This window comes from Phaethon lepturus, unplaced genomic scaffold (genome assembly GCF_000687285.1).
Source record: "Phaethon lepturus isolate BGI_N335 unplaced genomic scaffold, ASM68728v1 scaffold8945, whole genome shotgun sequence".
In the NCBI taxonomy this organism is placed as follows: domain Eukaryota; kingdom Metazoa; phylum Chordata; class Aves; order Phaethontiformes; family Phaethontidae; genus Phaethon; species Phaethon lepturus.
The window spans coordinates 479-19,812 of record NW_010542660.1 but is presented as its reverse complement, the minus strand read 5'-3'; the positions used below and the strand labels follow the sequence as shown (position 1 = coordinate 19,812).

The window sequence follows — 19,334 nt, the reverse complement described above, 5'->3', positions numbered from 1 at the left end:
CTGCTTATGTACATCAAGGATAAGGGTTATATTGTAACTAACTAGTATATATAAAGTATGTAACATATACAGGTATTCCTATAATGTTATATATGCAGAAAAATTTATGCAAATGAAAGATTACTATGCATTCCACTCAAAATACATAATAGACAATACCTAAAAATTAGAATAATTCCTTTTCTGTAAAATTGACTTTTCATTGAAATGTAGTGTATTTCAAAGCACATGTCTTCACAGTGTTTTATTGAGGAGAATGGTGTGTATTCGTATGCAGCCAATAACTTATTGGCATATACAATTCATGCTTTTTAATGTCAAAGTTAAATTTCATAGCCTTTGCTTACACTTTGCTTTTTTTCCTTTCCTGAAATACAGATAAGCTTTGTTGTAGAAGCATTTTAAATACTGTGTGAAGATGGCAAGTCTGATGAGTCAGAGTCTGTTGACCTACGTAGAAGAAGGAAATGTTCCTGCTCTGAAAGCGCTTCTTGAGAAATGCAGGGATGTAGATGAGAGAAATGAGGTAAGATGATTTTTTGAAAGGTCAGTTTCATATTGCAGCTTACTAGTTACAGAATGAATAATTAGTGAGATCACACTGGTTATTTAACATGCAAATTTCAGTTTTGTTTTCAAGTGATTGCTTGCCTTTGCAGAGGCTGAACACACAGTATTCAGTGTCTGTTAGCACCTCAGCATCTTTTGTTGTATTTGTTTTCTGAGTGCTCTTCTGAGCTGGAAAATGCAGCTCCATCCTTACTTTGTGAATTGAAACTATACCTGTATTTCTGTGGCCAGGAATTGTTTCGCAGTTCACAGATCCAACTGCATGTACATTCTTACCCTGTCTGGTTTGGGGTGAAAGCTGGGATGATAACAACTCTTTGCCTGCATCCTTGTTTCCAGGCAAGATAAACTTTGTTGTACGATCCGAATAGGAGCATATATTGCAATTTATTCTGAGCAGATGCGCATCTGGGTTAAAAGATACGTATCCAAAAAGTAAGTCTAGGTGTAACCAGAAGGATTAAATGACTTGACCAGGATTACACAGGAGGTCTAGATATGCAACAAGGAGTTTAAATGTGAATTATTCGGAATCCTGGCATAGTGTGATAATTGTTAGCATCTGCTTTGTCATCTGATTTAGTCCGATTTGAGCATATCACCACCAGCAATTCAAGCGAATGTGCTGCGGCTTCCTTATACTGCACTAAAGATTCCTGAGAGTTTCTTGTGAGGTTTGATTCATGCAAATGTTGCTAGGGATGTTTTACATTGTTTTGCACAATATTTAAAATTCAGCTTATTTTGATACACTATTAAGTCTTCTGTGTATTTTACAAATAAGTTTAGACGATTTGACTAATTTGTTTTATCTCCTGTAGTAGATATTCCTGTTTGTAAGTGTCTGGGCTTTACTTTCATCTGGATGTACAGTTTGTATCATCTATTTTTATTTTAGTTCTGATTTCCTAAATAGCGTTGTAGAACTGAAACCATGTTGACTTATGTAGTATATTCAGAGAATCTGATTCATAGAAAAATTCAGCATAGAAAGGACCACTGGAAGTCATTGGATTCAGTCTCCTCCTAATTGCAGGACTAACTTCATTGTTACGTCATATTGCTCAGGGACTTAACAAGCAAAATTTGAAAGTCCTCAAAAGGATGGTGAACCTGCAACCTCTCTGGGCAGCGCTCCAGTGTTTAACCACTCTTTGTTTAAAAACATCTTCCTTATGTTTTATTGGAATATCCTTTGCTGCATCTTGTGACTGTTGCTTCTTGTCTTCTTGCATGTCTCTGAGAAGAATCTGCCTTTGTCTTCTAAGATTCCTTTTCTGTCGAGGTAGTATAAGGCTGATGCTGATGCCCCCTTACTCTTCTGTTTTCCAGACTGAACAAATCCAGCTCTCGGTTTCTGCTTGCGTGTCTTATGCTCCAGTCTCATAAATGACTGAGTGACCCCATTGCTGGACTCTGCAGTTTGTCGATCTCTCTGTTTTTGGGAGTCTCTCTGTTGGGAGCCCAAAATGCGTCATTGGGTTCTGGATTCAGCCTCACCAGTGTTGCATAGAGGGCTAGTTGTGCTCTTGTTAATGCAGCCCAGTATTTGATTTGCCTTTGTTGCTGCAGGGGCGCACTGCTGATTCATGGCCCTCGTGTTCATCAGGACCCAATGCCCACTTCAGGCAGGCAGTCCCTAGCCAGTACTGTTGCATGGGGTCAGTCTGTTCCAGTCTCCGTGTTTGCCTTTGTTGAACTGCGGGGGGGTTCTCAGCCCATTTCTTCAGCCTTTTGGAATTTCCTCTGAAGGGCATCCCTGCCCTCTGGCACATCAGCTGTTCTCCGTAGCTTGGGCCAGTCCATAAACTTGCTTTCTGTTTTATGGTTCTGAGTATTGATGAAGATGCTACAACGTTAGCCCCAAATCAAACCCTCCCAACTGGTCACCAGTTACTGTGAACAGTTGACCATTACCCATTGAGTCTGATAGTCCAGGCAGTTTTTTTACTCACCTTGTAGTGTATGAAAGACTGGCTTTTCAATTCGTTTTTATTTTTCTTTTTTTTTAAGCAAGTATTGGAAAATGCAAGTTCTGTTGCGTTATTTTTTTAAACATGCATAAGATGGAAAGAATATTTTTTGAAAGAAGTCAAATGGTATATATTACTCAAAACGAAAAAGCATCATGCAAATGTGAAAACAATGTACAGAATTTAGCCTCACTGTAATTATTAGATCTGGTTCCAATTAAAATAGTTGTCATTTATTGTTGACACGTTCATTTTATGCTGTGTATGCGCATATGCTGTGGTATTTGAGGTGGGAGAATTTTTACATTTCAGAGCATACACATGAACCTCACCACCTGGCATGCTGTGTATTGGTAAAAAGGAATAGTCTGTTCCCTCTGCTGGTAATTCCTCTCAACAACATGGCTGAAATCAGACTGATAGTCTGTCTTTATCAACAGTGTCAGTGCCTTCACCTTCTTTTCTAAATTTTTATTCTTTTCTTGATGGGACTAAGTACACTCCTGGGTTTCAGTGACTGCCTCTTTTGCAGAGATCATTTCCCTGATACCTAATTTTTTCAGCCTTCTCATATATTGCATTGGAGAAGGTAATTTCTGGAGACATGTATGGTTTGCATCAGTTTTAAACCCATGATATGAACACATGATATGACCAGCGGGGCTGTTCATACATATCAATGATAGGAGTTTTGTTTAAGTGCTAGCCCTTCATTGGAATTCAGTGGCATTGAGTGCAATTCTGTTTCCGGTTTTGGACCTGCCAAGACATCTGTTCTTGGGTGAAAACAAAATACCAAAACGGGAGTGCCAGCAGAGTAGGTCTAAAAAGATTGCTGGCAAGTCAAGGTTTGCTAGTGCCAGGACCTCCCAGGCTGCAGTGTCTTGTCCAATGGTAGGATCACCCAGATTGTTAGCAACCCGTTATATCACTGACTGTGATCAGTTGCCAGAAAAACTAGGATGTTCCAGTCAGTTTGTGTATGGATGATTTTGTTGGGTTAACATTAGCAGTTTCAGTTAAGTGGAGCAAGTCTCAGTCTCTCTGCCTTTTCCCTGCACGTCCTTTCCCCTGTGTGCATTCTTTTCTCATAGCAGATACATTGATTACTTAACAGCTAATGATAGATACTTGCCTTGTGTGACACACTTCAATCCTAACAGCCTCCAGTTTCTTTCGATGTGCCTTCCTTTCTGCTCTTGATACTGAAGTAACTTCTGCATCTTCAATTCTGAATCTTCTGTTCTCTCACGGACTGTGAGAGAGAACTAATCTGTGAGGTAACATCACTGAATGATTTCCCTAAAAAGGTACAGGGGTGTCCCTTTATAATTTGGATATTCCAATGTTTAGACTGACGTACAGATGTACGGTACTTGAGGTGCTTGTGAGAAATATGAGCATTTAGTTGTTGTGGAGTGTCTAGACTCTGGGAAAACTTTTGAGAATTAATCTGGATGTCACAGGCATAGTAGTTAGCTTTTGTTTCTGTTTTGGTGAAATCTTCATGATTTGCTAAAACATTGAACCTGTGCTTGAAACTCTCCTAGCAAAAAGGGACGGATGTTTTCAGTACCCCCTTAGAAAAGCTTTAGATACGTCTAAGAAAGAACTCATGAAATATTTTTATTAATCTGTTAACTGTTTTCATAGAATAGTGTGCAATGAGCAGGGACATCTTCAACTAGATCAGGTTGCTCAGAGCCCTGTCCAACCTGACCTGGGATGTTTCCAGGGGTGGGTCATCTACCACCTCTCTGGGCAATCTGGGCTACTGTTTCACCACCCTCACTGTGAAAAATTTCTTCATTCTCTCTAGTCGAAATCTACCCTCTTTTAGTTTAAAACCATTACCTCTTGTCCTATTACAACAGGCCCTGCTAAAAAGTCTGTCCCCATCTTTCTTAGAAGCCCCCTTGAAGTACTGGAAGGCTGCAAGAAGGTCTCCCCAGAGCCTTCTCTTCTCCAGGCTGAACAACCCCAACTCTCTCAGCCTGTCCTCACAGCAGGGGTGTTCCATCCCTCTGATCATTGCTGTGGCCTCCTCTGGATGCTCTCCAACAGGTCCGTATCTTTCCTGTGCTGAGAGCTCCAGAGTTGGACACAGGGCTCCAGGTGGGGTCTCACCAGAGCAGAGTAGAGGGGCAGAAAGGCAGAATCCTCTCCCCCACCCTGCTGGCCGCGCTGCTTTGGATGCAGCCCAGGGCACAGTTGGCCTTCTGGGCTGTGAGTGCACATTGCCAGCTCATGTCCAGTTCTTCATCCACCAGTACCTCCAAGTCCTTCTTGGCAGGGCTGCTCTCAAAGCAGAGATAGACAACATCAGTACCTCTTCCCTTGTCTACTGATGCAGTCGTTCCATCATAGAAGGCCACTAGGTTGGTCAGGCAGGGCTTGCCCTTGCTGAAGCCATGCTGGCTGTCGCAAATCACCTCCCTGTCCTCCACGTGCCTTAACATAGCTTCTAGGAGGATCTGCTTCATGATCTTCACAAGCACAGAGGTGAGGCTGACAGGTCAGTATTCACCAGGGTCCTCCTTTCTACCCTTATTAAAGATGAGTGCAGTGTTACCCTTTTACTAGTCACCTGGGACTTCACCTGACTGCTAGAACTTTTCGGATATCATGGAGAATGTCTTGGCAACTGCATCAGCCAATACCCTCAGGACTCTGGGATGCATCTTTGTCACGTTCCATGGACTTGTGCACGTTCAGGTTCCTCAGGTGGTCTTGAAGATGATCTTCTCTTACAGTGAGAGGGACTTTTCTCCTCTAGTCCCAGTCTTGCAGGCCGTCCACTCGAGAGATGTGGCAAGAGAGATTGCCAGTGAAGACTGAGGCAAAGAAGTCATTGAGCACCTCAGCTTTCTTCTTATTCATTGTTACCAGTTTCCCAGTCTTGCTCATCAAGGGGTGTATACTTTCTTTGACCTTCCTTTTCTGGCTGACATACCTGTAGAAGCAGGTTATTATTCTTTGCATCCCTTCCCAAGTTCAGCTCCAGCTGTGCCTTGGCCCTCCTGACCTCATCCCTATACAAGCGGGCAGCATCCCTGTACTCCGACCAGGATACCTGTCCCTTCTTCCACTGCCTGTGCATTTCCTTATTGCCCTTTAGTTTGACCAGCAGGTCTCTACTCAACCGTGCTGGTCTCCTGCCTTCCTTTCATGATTTCTTACACCTGGGGATCGAGAGCTCTTGTGCTTTGTGGAAAGAGTCTTTAAAGATCTGCCAGGTCTGTTCTGCTTTACTAATGAAGATTAGTGATCTTACTGTATTCTGAGTCTGCATTAATTTTTATTCTTTTCAGGGAAATCGCTGGTGTGTAACTCCTAACATGAAGCTTTTGCCTTAGTTAGAGACTAGATAATTTGAGTTTTTTACATGATACAGAGAAAAGGCAGAAGAGCAGTCAGGAGGAATTCTCTTCCTTTATTAAGGTTGTTGAAATTAACAAATTTACTGTCAAATTTAGCAAGTTTTACTTTTTATCATGCAGAACAGTTGTATCTCAGAAGTTTGCTGATACAGAAATAGGACGATGGAAGGTTGACAGATTGTCACTGACTTTTAAAACATCCTTGAAGGCAAATAAACCAGCTTTTCTATCTTTCGTCTTTCCTGAGATGAGGCGCTCTAAGAACCCATGTTGCACAGGACAGGAATGATATCTGTATTTAGTATACTGTCAGGATGAAAGTGTGGTATATAACTTGACTATTTTTCCTAAGACTTCAGTAAGGCTGTTACTCTGAATCGATGTGCATGTTTTAATGGCTATTGTGGTTCCTAGGCTAGTTTTATGTATTTATTAATTTCTAAACAATGTGACTGAGTTACTTCAAGATGTAAAGATGTAACAGGCTGTATTAGAGGTGTCTTCAGTGGGCAAATAATTCAGAAAGGAAGTTATTTAACAGTGTAATTTTTTTGGTAGCCATTTTTAATGTCTGAAATGTTTTGGGATTTTTTTCTTTGGTTTGGGGTTTTTTATCTCTTATGGGACAGGGTTTAATATTATGTTCTCAAGTTTACTGCATGGTTTGCAAACAAGTCCTTCTCACTTGCTTCTCACTGGCAATTAAAAACTGGAAATAATATTTCTCTGTAGTTTCTGGCCTTTTATTGTTGGTCTATGTGCATCATTTGCTTCACTTTCCAATGCATCACTTTTCCTATCATTCTGATTTCAGAATGGCCAGACTCCACTCATGTTGGCTGCTGAGCAAGGCAATTTAGAAATTGTCCAGGAGCTTCTCAAGAAGGGAGCTAATTGCAACTTGGAAGATGCAGTAAGTATTAGTGCTTTATGTGATGGTACCTAACGGTAGAGGAAGAAGAAATTTCAAGAGGCAGACGAAGAAAAGGAATTTAGTTTAGTGTTGAGGGAAGGAAAAAAAAAAAGGTGGAAAATTATGACATATAAGAGAAATTTAATCCAAAATTGCTTGGCTTTCTATTCCTCTGATTTGATTCCTCATAAAGAATAGGGTTATCTAAGATATTTTAAATGTCTGAGAGTATCTGCTGAGTGCTGCTGCTGTTTGTTTTGGAAAATTAGTACTTGGAAGTGGTAATAACAGGATTGTCAGTAGCTTATCTCAGTGAAGTTGTGGTATGTTGGGATTTTTTAATTCTTTTTTTTTTTTTTTGCTTGCTTTTGGTGTTTTTCAATAAACACTGAGGGAGAATTTAGGTTAAAGGATTATTTCAGGTGAAAGCCAGAACAGTGGCAGAGAAGGGTTTCATATTTATGCGGAAGAGGTTGGCTCTAGGTGAAAGATGCCTAGAAAGTGTGAATAGGACATAGGTGGTGTTAGAAAGTTTTGAAAGGTCTGTATATTCCAATGAAGAGTGATAAACAGTAAAAGGACGTTGCTTGTGGGTTTTTTTTTCTTTGGAACTTCGTTTAATTGTAGCAGTGTAGACATCCAGGAGAGGTCTGTCATTTGCTTTAATGTTACAATTCCTATACTTATAGGAAGAACAGTTACCATATAAATTGTTGCTATATTTATATGTGTATAGCACATAAAACAGTAGTCCACACCTGGACATGGCTTGAGCAGCGGATGGAAGGTAAGTGGAATGCAGGAGGAAATGTGCCTCTGAAGTGATCACAAATCTAAGGAGCTGTATTGGTCCTGGCTGAGATGGAGTTAATTTTCCCCATAGCAGCCCTCATAGTGCTGTGCTTTGTATTGGCAGCCAGAAAGGTGTTGTTGTATAACACACCAGTGTTTTGGCTGTTGCTGGGCAGTGCAGGCACATTATCAAGGCTGTCTCTCCAGCATTCGCCCTATACCAGTAGGCTGGGGGTGGGCAAGATCTTGGGAGGGGACATCGCCAGAACAGCTGACCCAAACTGTCCAAAGGGATATTCCACATCCTATAATGTCAGCTCAGCAATAAAAGCGAAGAGAAAGGATGGTGGGGGGAGGGCATTCATTTTTGTCTTGCGGAGCAACTGCTCTAAGTCCTGCTTCCTGGGAAGTGGCTGGACATCGCCTGCTGTTGGGAAGTAGAGAATAAAAGGTTTTTTTTCCTTTGCTTCTGCATATGGCCTTTGCTTTTGCTTTATTAAATTGCCTTTATTTTGACCCATGAGGGTTTTTTCCATCTATTTTCTCCCCTGCCATCCTGCTGAGGAGGGGAGTGATAGAGTGGCTTGGTGGGCACCTGGCATCCGGGCAAGGTCAACCCACCGCAGAAGCTGTGATCAAAATTCCCCTGCATATTAGCCCTTTGGGTGCTGTTACCCACTGTATGTGGAGACAGACCACCACCATTTTCTGGGGTCTTGGTGACCATCTTGACCCCACCCACCAGTTCTCAATGTCTTGACCTCATGCTCTAATCCTTTGTAGGTGTTGCTTCCTCCATAAATTTTTCTAAGAAGTTAATCTGCAGTGAACTGAGGAGTAGACAGTGATAGGTATTGGGTAGGAGAGGGGATAATTAAAGGGAAGATTGGAGCAGTTGCTGGTCTGTACTTTCAGGAGTATACCTGGCAAATAGTCTAGGAGTTTATTACCTTTTTTTTTCCCCCCGAAGGACAGCTTTTTTTAAGGGGTTGTGGATTTCATATTGTAGGTTAAACACTTGAAAAACAAGGTAATTGTATTGAAATATTGAATATCGCTTAAAAATGTGTTTTCCTTTTTCTAGGATAACTGGACAGCTCTTATTTCAGCAGCTAAAGAAGGACATGCCGCTATTGTAGCAGAGCTACTCAGTTACAATGTCAGTTTGGAGCATCGGGATTTGGTAGGTATTGTCCTAGTGTAAAAATAAAATAGTTTTTAGTAAGAAGAACAATTTTGAGAGTTGGAGATTTTCAATATTGTAAAACAAATCAAAGGTCTTTTATTCTTAAATTATGTATTCAATGTTATTAAAAAGGAAAGGATTACATATTTAAACATTGTTTTTACAGCCGCAAAATAGTTGTGTTAGTGTTAATAAAGGCAACTTGTTTTCTAAGACTACTTTTTTCCTCTAATTTGCTTTGGAAAAAAGCTAAACTGAAGAACAATTTGACTTTTGTGTGTGTTTTGTGTGGGTGGGGTTTTTTGGGGGAATAGGGGGATTGGTTTGTTGAGTGGGGTTTCTTTTGGTGGTGATGGCTTTTTTAAAGTGTTCTGGTAAAATAAATGTTATCTTTTCCCAGAGATGTCTGTCCATATTTACTTTTTCTCTGGACAACTGTGATTATTCATACAGCAGTCCTTGTTCTCAATATTCTGGAACTTGTTTTTATTAAACTTGCCAAATTTTTTGTATAGGAAAGTGGGCGCTATAGTCAAGTCCACCCAAAGAATTACAGAAGTTGCTTACGTGATTAGAAGTTTAGATGCCTCTGAAGAGCTATAGACTTGTCTCCATTGATTGAGGAGGGAATTAGGTACCTGCAAGGACTAGTTTTGTTCTGCTTAAGTTAAAGTATGAAAAACCACTAGGGAAGAGTTCAAGTGCTTCCTTTAATTGAAGTTCCACTCTATCTGAAGGCTGAGGCATCTTGCCATGTCCTACTAATACAGCTTTTTCGTAACTGTAATGTTAAGCACATCCACATTGCCAGTGGTTGATTTCTAGGCGTGTCAGTCAGTGGAATCTTTTACCTCCCAAAAAGTGTATTATAAAGAAACAAATAAAAATTGTTCTTACAGTTGTCAGAGGCATACTGTTGTTCTAAAATTAATTTTCGTTACCTGAACCTGTCAAATGCCTTATGTAGTGAAACCTCATTGTCTCCTAGTTTACAAACCCAAATGAACACACCAATGCAGTTTGAGGTTAATTGGTCTTATTACTTCCTTAAGAGGACACATGTTTTGCTTTTTCATGCAGAAGTTAATGATTACATAGTTACTTTATGAAAGCCAACTGTCTGTTACACAAATCCAAGGTAAACCCTCCCTGTTAATTGATTTGGGTTCTAGACTTTTGGTTTAAGAAAGTGCTTTCTTTTTGGTTTGTTTATCTAGTGATCAGATTTGTATGCACTTGAAGTCTGAATTGAGTGTTTACAGCAAATTCAGGATACTATATTCTCCCAAGTTTTGCATACGGCGGGAAATTAGTGCTTTCATATGTGTGCTTAGTATTTACCCTACATAAGTAGGATTAAAAGGTTGTGTAGTCAATCCTTACTATGTTTTGGGCTTGCGAAACAGTCTTAGGACAAATACAAAATGAAATAAAAGTCACTAATTAGGTTTCTAAAGATACTTTTCAGTTTTTATTTTTCTTTGAATTGTGCTTGCCAGGGGGGATGGACTGCCCTTATGTGGGCATCATATAAAGGCCGTACCGAAGTAGCTAAACTGCTGCTTGAGAAAGGAGCAAATCCAAACATCACAGGAATGGTAAGTTTTAGTCTTAAACACCCCCTTCTCCCAAATGTTTAAAGTCCTGACTTGTAGACTCATCTTATCTTGAGTAAACATTTTGCATTTTTTTGCCATATAACATTAATGACTATCTTTATAAAGGGATTACTTTAATAATCTGTATGACGGCCACTGTTTCTTTGATTAATTTAGATTTTCTTTAATTATAGCAAATGAGTGTATAGCTCTTTGTAAGATTCACATTAGCAGGAGAGGAAATAGTAAAAGATACGTAGTATATCTAATGCTACTTGTATAACAACTGTAATTTTTCTGCATCTATAGATGTTAATGGAGTAACTAATACATGCAATGTAGAAACAATAATTGTTTCATAATAGTTACAAAATGGGCTAGGTTATATAAATATGTACCATACGTGAGACACAATTGAAGAAGAGATTTATTTCATTTTGTAAGCTTTTTCTATAAAAGTAGAGTCATGTTGAAACTTGAATGAACAATTTGTTTAGACTGTCAGCTTTGTGGTCTTTGACGCAACAGTGAACAATCAAAGAAGAACACTAGTAACTTACCTTTCTGATCATCCATTTCATCTGGTTTGCATATGCAGCTTCTGCATGCATGATATGATTGATCTGTAGTCCTGATTACTTAGAAAATTGATTCAAAACAGTAGAAATCTTCCTAGATATCATCTAGACAATGTACTAGGCAATAGGTATTGATATGTAGTTAGATTTATTTTTGTATATTCCTTCTTCTGTGGATTTATTGTTTCTTGGAGCATTGTGATCAATATTGTTCATGAAAGATAATTAAGACTGATTTTATTTCATATGAGGTTTTTTGGTTTGTTTTTTTTTTCTAAGCAATACAGTGTTTATCCAATTATTTGGGCAGCAGGACGGGGCCACTCGGATATAGTACATCTCTTACTGCAATATGGAGCTAAAGTGAACTGCTCTGACAAAGTAAGCTATATTTATATAATACTTAATTTCTTTAATGCTTGATACATTTCTTGCAAAAGTAAGTTGTTTTAAAAAAGTGAAAATCTATGAGTTTTATTGGAAAAACGCCTGCTGTTATATTTTGCCTGTGAGATTGGAATTAGTGTGCTAGAGTAAGTCATTATACATGCAAGAGGTTTTTCCATAATAATCTTCTAAGCTATTACAAACCTTGCTCTTCTAGGTTGCATAGGAAAATAATTCTTATAACTATCATCTACAAAGAAAAACTTAAAATGGCTTTTCAAATGCTTGTGTTAATTCACAAGACCAAATTACATCTTTGGAAAAAAATTAAGCAGTATAGCACAGGATGAATACTAGATTGTGGGGGATACTAAAGACAGGGAGCAACATGATAAAATGTTATAAATGGTTTTTGCAGTATGGAACCACCCCACTGGTTTGGGCAGCAAGGAAAGGTCATTTGGAGTGTGTGAAATACTTGTTGCAGATGGGAGCTGATGTTGATCAAGAAGGAGCTGTAAGTAACTGTTCGTATGTGTCCTTTTTTATTTTATAATACAAATACCAAGAAATACATGAAACAAGATTAAACATTGATGTTAGAGTATGTTACTTTCCAGCTATTTGCAAACTACATGTGAGGATTATTTAAAACTTCTTTGTGCCTTTTAATAAAAATATTATGTAACTAGAGAGTTGTACTGATAGTTGACACACTGTTACATAAAGTGTAAATTTTAATGAACATAAGTGAATTTAGGTTATTGTTCTCTAAAGGTTAACACTATTCTGTGTTAATAGAATTAATTCTGTACCCAAGCCTGATACATCAAACAACTTATTCCTCAGTGCAGTTTGAAAAGTAAATCAAACACAAAGCATCTTTTGAAAATAATGACTGTTGTGCCTTTTCAGAAGTTGGAAATTTTTTAGAAGTTTTCAGCTGCATATTGTTTTTTAAATTAAACAGATTTTATTTCTTATTGTATAAGATACTTCAAATGCTTGTAAAAATCAGTGAATGTTAAGTGGAGAATTAGGACAACTTTTTGGTATTCATATGATTATTTCTGAAGTTCTTCAAAAAAATTCCTTGTGAGCAGTATTGGCAGGCATGGGTGCTCTGAGTATTCTGTGTTCCCATTACACAAGAAAATCATTTTACCGTGTGTGTGGCATTCAAGAGTTAGAATAAACTGATCTCAGCTTTACTGTTTGCATTTGAAGTGTTTTCTACTATAGTACTGAGTGTTTTTCTTTTTTTTTTAAAAAAACATAGCAAAGTGCACTTCAAAACGTAAAACATTTGGATGGTTAAGAAAGTCATGTCAGTGAGTGTTCTTTTGTTATTTAAACTACTGGTATAATGATGATTTTTATATTCACTGTACAATAAAATCTGTTTTTGTTTGAAGAATTCTATGACTGCACTTATTGTAGCAGTGAAGGGTGGCTATACTGACTCAGTAAAAGAAATACTGAAAAGGAACCCAAATGTAAACTTAACAGATAAAGATGGAAATACAGCTTTGATGATAGCATCAAAGGAGGGACATACTGAAATTGTGCAGGATCTTCTTGATGCTGGAACTTACGTGAACATTCCTGATAGAGTGAGTAAATTTTCATCATAATTCTGGTTTATATATATGTAATAATAACAATAATACATATTGAAATACCAATGTATGCAAATTTGTGGGTACATGATTTTTCTGGCTTTCTAATTTTTCTGCCACCTAGGGGTATTTTTATGTATTGCTATTTTACAAGTATGTCATGGCAAATGTTGCTGTGTGAAGGTAAAGCATAGATATAATAAAATTCTTTTTGAGATTCTTGAATTGTGAGTTTCCATAGGGCATGGAAATGATTTATGGTTGTATATTTGTTGTATCTGTAACATAAGACTAATACTAAACAAACTTGCAGGTTTGGGGTGGGGTTTTTGTGTGTTAATACATGTGGTAGTGCTGTTAAAATTGTAAAACAACGGATGTTATAAGAAAGAATATATTTCATTCAGTGTCTACCTTTATCTTTTACAGTTAAACTTTTTACTAGGAAACTTGCATGTATTAGAGGAAGACCAGCTCTGGGTTAAGACATGGAAATGTAACTGTTGAAAGGTGTGGTGCGTACCTGAGCTGCGATTGCATCGTTCAGTCTGGGCAGTGACCAGTGTGTGAATCTGCTTGCTAGCAGCTCAGGGATTTATGTGGTTGCTCATAGAGGTGCTTCGGAGTGTCTGCAGTGTCCTCTTGACAGTCAGGTTTTTCTGAAGTGTCAGAGGCAGGCCAAGCACTGCACCCTTGGGGCTATAGGTGGTTAGATACCTAAAATTAAGTGCCTCTGTCAAGGTCACTGTTTTAGTTCAGAGCAGTAATACCATCTTGGGACTGAATTCCCAATCCCTAATTACATTGCTGGGGTTGCAGAGAAGAGAAGAAAGCCTCCTAATATTTGGCACATAATTTTAAAAGGATTTTTGGATGCATTTTTGTGTATTTCAAATGTCAGCTTAGTATATTTTTTAGATGGCTATGTACTGAGCTGCAGTGTTGCATGTGGCAACAAATTTTATCTCGGGCACATATCAAAGAAAAACCTTAAATATTTAAGAAAATACATTGCAGTCTGCCTTCCCACCTCTTCTGTGACGGATTTCTACAACTTTCTGCATCCCTGTGCTTTTAGGAAGGATAAATTACAGCTTTCAGTACAGCTGACTGTATTCCAAAAATACATCAAAGAATGAATAGTCTTAGTTTCAGATGCTAGAGTAGGTTTTGATAAGGAAAATTTCTTGGTTTGCAGCCAGGTATGTACTGATGGCAACTGATGGGGATCTCTACTACTCCTGAGCTTTCTAGCTGAATTCCACTCCTCAGATTTAATTATACTTTTATTTATTTTTCCTGTTTCATGATAAAAGAAGTATTAGGTAATTTCAAGATTTCATTTTCTGAAATTCTGACATATCCTTAAGTGTTAAAATCAGAAGCCTTAAGCCGAATTATAATTTTGTTTTATGTATCTACAACTCCATTTACCACAGCAAAATAACATTTTTCTTTTGATCAATTTGAGATAAAATCGGCCTTTTGCTTCTTTTCTTTGTAACAGCATAGTGTATGTAAACAGGATAGCAGTCAAATCTGCACAAAAAAAAGGGATAAAATTCTTTAAAATTCTTGAAGATCTTTTGTCAGCTGTGAAACATCTAAAGGAGACAGCCAACATTCTTGTCTGATTGTAAAGAGGTTATTACTGTGAGTAATTACTTGTCTGATTGTAAAGAGGTTATTCCTGTGAGTGGTTGGTCTTCCTATTAATGTAGAGGACAGCTGGATTTTTTTCATATTCTTAATTTGTGCTGTTATTTTTTAGGCTACTGGTTTAAGTTGGACCTATTTTTGAGGTGTTTGTTTTGCCATAAATGTATAATATCGCATGTGTTTGCAAAAAAATAGAAAAAATGGCGTCCAGAATTTTTTCTTCTATATACCCGTTTTTTGCAGAGCTAGAACTATTTTTCTGTATCTTTCTTTAAAATGAGTGCAGATTTCTTAATGTAAACAGGCATAGTGTATATTTTTGAGGCTATAATTCATTCTGTGTTGCATTTCTTTTTGCTAAATAGTATTAATTCATCTTCAATATTCTTTCACAATTTTTCTAGAGTGGTGACACAGTGCTGATTGGGGCTGTTAGAGGAGGTCATGTTGAAATTGTGAGGGCTCTGCTCCATAAATATGCTGATATAGATATCAGAGGTCAGGTAAGTATAACAATGTAAATGTTAGAGTAGTTCTTAAATAGGAGGTGAATTTGAATATGAAAAATTATACCATGTTTCTGAAAACTGGGCTTTAAAAACTTGTTCAGTCTACTCTGTAGGAAACTCAGATTCTCATTAAACATTAAAAATACATCATGTTGCTCTGCGGCTTTTAAGATATAAGACGTATGTAATTGTAATGACTTGCTAAGCATCATTTTTTTTCAATTAATTGTATAACAATTGAAAAACAAAAGAGGTAAATTGAACTTATTTCATCCGCACTACTGGACAGGTTTAAAATAACTGAATACTTCAAAAAACCTTTAATATTCCTATTTTAATACTTAATATTTTAAATTAAATATCAATATATTAAAATACAATACACTTTAAATTTTATCTGTTGTCAGTGCAGTCCTATCACTATGCCTGGTTCGTTCTTGTCTCTAACTTCCTTTCTTAAGCAGTTAAGCAGTGTTGTTGGCGATTTCCATGTTTTCTACCTACCCCATCTGTCTTTCTTGTCCTTTGATTAAGGTATTGTTTTTCTTCTTCTACCAAAAGCTCTCTTACTCAGCGTGGCACTTGTTTTTATTGTTACATTCAACTTGCTTTCTTTTGCTTGAAGCTATTCAAATCACTTCACTTGCAGGCACATATGTTCTGCCAGGTTTGAACACAAAACTAACTAGGCACTGAGAGCTGCAAAGATTCAGTGCGTGCTATTGATGTAGAGCCTCTTTGAGAAGCCAAGAAGCTTTCAGTTTGGAGAAAGAGTAGTGTTTGGATCTCTTCCCCTAACCTGCCATTGGAAATCTGGAATCGTGTGTCTCGGCTTCTTGCTGACATGGATCTGAAAATCTGGAGCTTTTCAACATCATGATATGACCAAGGCAATACAGAAACAGTGAGAGGATCCAGCCTCTTCAGGGGCGGGGAAGCTTGTGACTTCTGGCAGTGATTAATCTAGGGAATACTTTTGTGGCCTTGTTGACACAGCAGGAGTGAGTGCCATCAAAGGAATATTGTGGCTGTGTGCTTCAGATCTTCAGATTAGGACCAGCAGTATCAAAATGAGTGATGAGCATTCCTGTTTAGCAGCTCCCCTGCTGTTCGGCACCACAGCACCTGTCTGCCAGCCAGAACTGTTCTGGGGAGACTTGCTGCCTGCCGAAATCTGTGATGTTCCAGAAAGATTGCTGGGTCTTGTCCAGCCTTCCAGCAACTGTGTTCCTTGCTGCTCATTCTTTCATATGGACACTAGTCAGAGGAGACCTTGAGCAGATAAAATGTGACTATAGGGCTCTAGGAGCAAGTGTTGGGGTAGTGGAGGGCTCAGGTGGTGTTCTTCTCAGCCTTTCTGGTAAGGGGGAAAGGCCCAGCTGTGTGCATCTGGCAGAGCAGTGCCTGGCTGTGCCGGTGATACTGCTGGTGAGGAGTCAGCTTCCTCAGGCTGGTATCTTGTTGAAAGCCACCTGACTGAAGGACAGGGGATGTGAAACCCGGGTGACCAGAAAGGAAGAAAATCTTAGGGACCAGGCTTGTTAAACTGGTGAGAAAGGCTTTAAACTCAGTTTTCTGTGAAGACCACGAGTGGGAGAGGAGGAGCTGCAAATGAAAGAAGCAAGCAAGGGAGAAGTCTGCAAGGGAGACTTTGACATTTCTGCTTAGAAGGAGATGTGTGTTCAGAGGCTTTTCTTAAAAGTATCTACACAAGTGTGCATCAAACAGAGTCATGCTGCAGTTACTAGGCTACAAAAAGATTGCAGGCATGGTGACTTCCTGAGATAGCACAGATCACTGGAGAAAAAAAAGATGACACAAGCAGATTTGCAACTTTCAACCATTCACCCCGTTTCAGTGATACAATATATGGCTGATGTGCATTCTGGTACTTTGTGTTGACTTTCATGTCCATCTACTTCTATAGCTTTCCAGCTTACATGGCCTGTTTTTAGGGCAGCCAACCAGTTCCCCAGTACAACATTTTTATTAGGCTGTGCTGTAAAGTTGAGAAGAAAATGGAACTTTTTTTCAAAGGCCTGGAAGTGGTTAGTACCTCCAGGTTCTAACAGGAGAGAATTAAAAATTTTTTTTTAAAGCAGCGGAGAAACATGACTATTACATAATAGGTGTTACGAAATCAACAGTGTGTTGTTTAATACATACATACTTGAGTTAGAACTGAGCACCCCTATACAGTTTTGGAAGCTGTTTCAAGACGGGTTGAATCTGCTTGGGTTGCTGCAGCTGTTAAAATATTTTGCACAGGTTTTTAAAACAGATGTGTATTCTATAGCCAGATTTCCACCCCTTCTAAGTTCTATTCTTCTAATTTCTAGTGTACAAATTAAATTTGGTAGCATTTCCCTTTGCCCTGAATGGTGCTAAAATTTGCTGTGTTATGTACTGTGTTCAATGTAGCGGCTGTATTTTATGTACAGTATTTTAAATTAATCCAATTGAATGAAAGTACTGTTAACATTTAATACTCTCTTTTTTCCAGGATAATAAAACTGCTTTGTATTGGGCAGTTGAGAAAGGAAATGCTACAATGGTGAGAGATATCTTGCAATGCAACCCTGATACTGAAACATGTACAAAGGTAATTATTATAATTTTAGTTGACATAATTTGCTTTGTTTAACATCTGTATGTGATGTTAAGATCAAAATACCAAATTCAGCTTTTCTGAAATGTGGATACTGTAAAAACAAACAAAAATATAAAGGGGAAAAAAAAAAAACTCACAACAACAACAACCAAAACAAAATCGCCACCACAACAAAACAACAAATGCTGCCAAAAAACCCCACTAAAAAAACCTCTCAGACTTTTTTTTTTCCTGAAACACAAAATTTATTTTCAGAAATAGTAATGTCCCTTTTGTTGGTAAGCGTCACCTACTACTAAAATTTAGTAGTAGGTTGGTAAGCATCACCTACTACTAAAATTTAGTAGTAGGGAACGCGTGAGTATTCTACCTCAGCAACATTGACATGACCAGTAATAAGGAGTAGAGAGTGGGTTCTACGGGAAAGTGAGGGAAGAGGCTTCTGATATTGCTAAGCTTGAAATTTTAGACATCCATTTATTGCATGTGCAGGAATAAAAAAAAAAAAAAAATAGAGCAAGTAGTATGTACAGCAGTGAATTACCTCTTCCCTGGGTCTCTTCTCAAAATACCTTGCATTATATCTGAACCTTCTCTTTCTCTGTTTGGCACTGTTATTAACGGAAATATATTTTGCACTTGTATTTTGTTCTGTGATTCTAATCAATCTAGAATAAAGGGTCTGTGATACTTTTTCAAGAACCTGTGCAATGACGTATTGTTACTTGAACAGAAATGAAAATTTGCTTATTATGCCTACTTTTCTCTTTTAGGATGGAGAAACACCACTTATAAAGGCAACCAAGATGAGAAATATTGAAATAGTAGAGCTTCTTTTGGACAAAGGAGCTAAGGTCTCTGCTGTAGACAAGGTAAAGAGTATTCTTTGTCTTCTGTAGTATATTTAATCATTTTACAGAATCACAGAAACAATAACGTTGGAAAAGACCTTTAAGATCATCAAGTCCAACCGTCAACCCAACACCACCATGCCACTAAACTGTGTCCCGAAGTGCAACATCTACACATTTTTTGAACACCTCCAGTGACAGTGACTCCACCACCTCCCTGCGCAGCCTGTTCCAATGTTTGACCGCTCTCTCAGTAAAGAAATTTTTCCTAATATCCAGTCTAAACCTCTCCTGGCACAACTTGAGGCCATTTGCTCTTGTTCTATTGCTAGTTACTTGGGAGAAGAGACCAACACCCACGTCGCCACAACCTTTCAGTAGTTGTAGCGAGTGATGAGGTCTCCCCTCAGCCTCCTCTTCTCCAGACTGAACAACCCCAGTTCCCTCAGCCACTCCTCATGAACCTTGTTATCCAGATCCCTCACCAGCTTCGTTGCCCTTCTGGAGCATGTCCAAAGCACTTCAGTGTCCTTGTAGTGAGGGGCCCAAAACTGAACACAGTGTTTGAGGTGCGGCCTCACCAGTGCCGAGTACAGGGCACAATCACTTCCCTACTCCTGCTGGCCACACTATTTCTGATACAGGCCAGGATGCTGTTGGCCTTCTTAGCCACCTGGGCACACTGCCGGCTCATGTTCAGCCGGCTGT

General features: G+C 38.5%; 1 protein-coding gene across 1 annotated transcript; it reads left to right on the top strand.

Annotated features, from left to right (window-relative positions):
• Positions 1-418: 418 nt before the first annotated feature.
• On the top strand, positions 419-18,647 carry LOC104621580 (kinase D-interacting substrate of 220 kDa-like; the record flags this gene model as incomplete). Its single annotated transcript, XM_010288101.1, has 9 exons — positions 419-526; positions 6,738-6,836; positions 8,713-8,811; positions 10,314-10,412; positions 11,270-11,371; positions 11,796-11,894; positions 12,793-12,990; positions 17,668-17,766; positions 18,549-18,647. Coding segments are annotated over exons 1-9 (1,002 nt in total), but the record flags the coding sequence as incomplete, so codon positions are not given.
• Between the last annotated feature and the right edge of the window lie 687 nt (positions 18,648-19,334).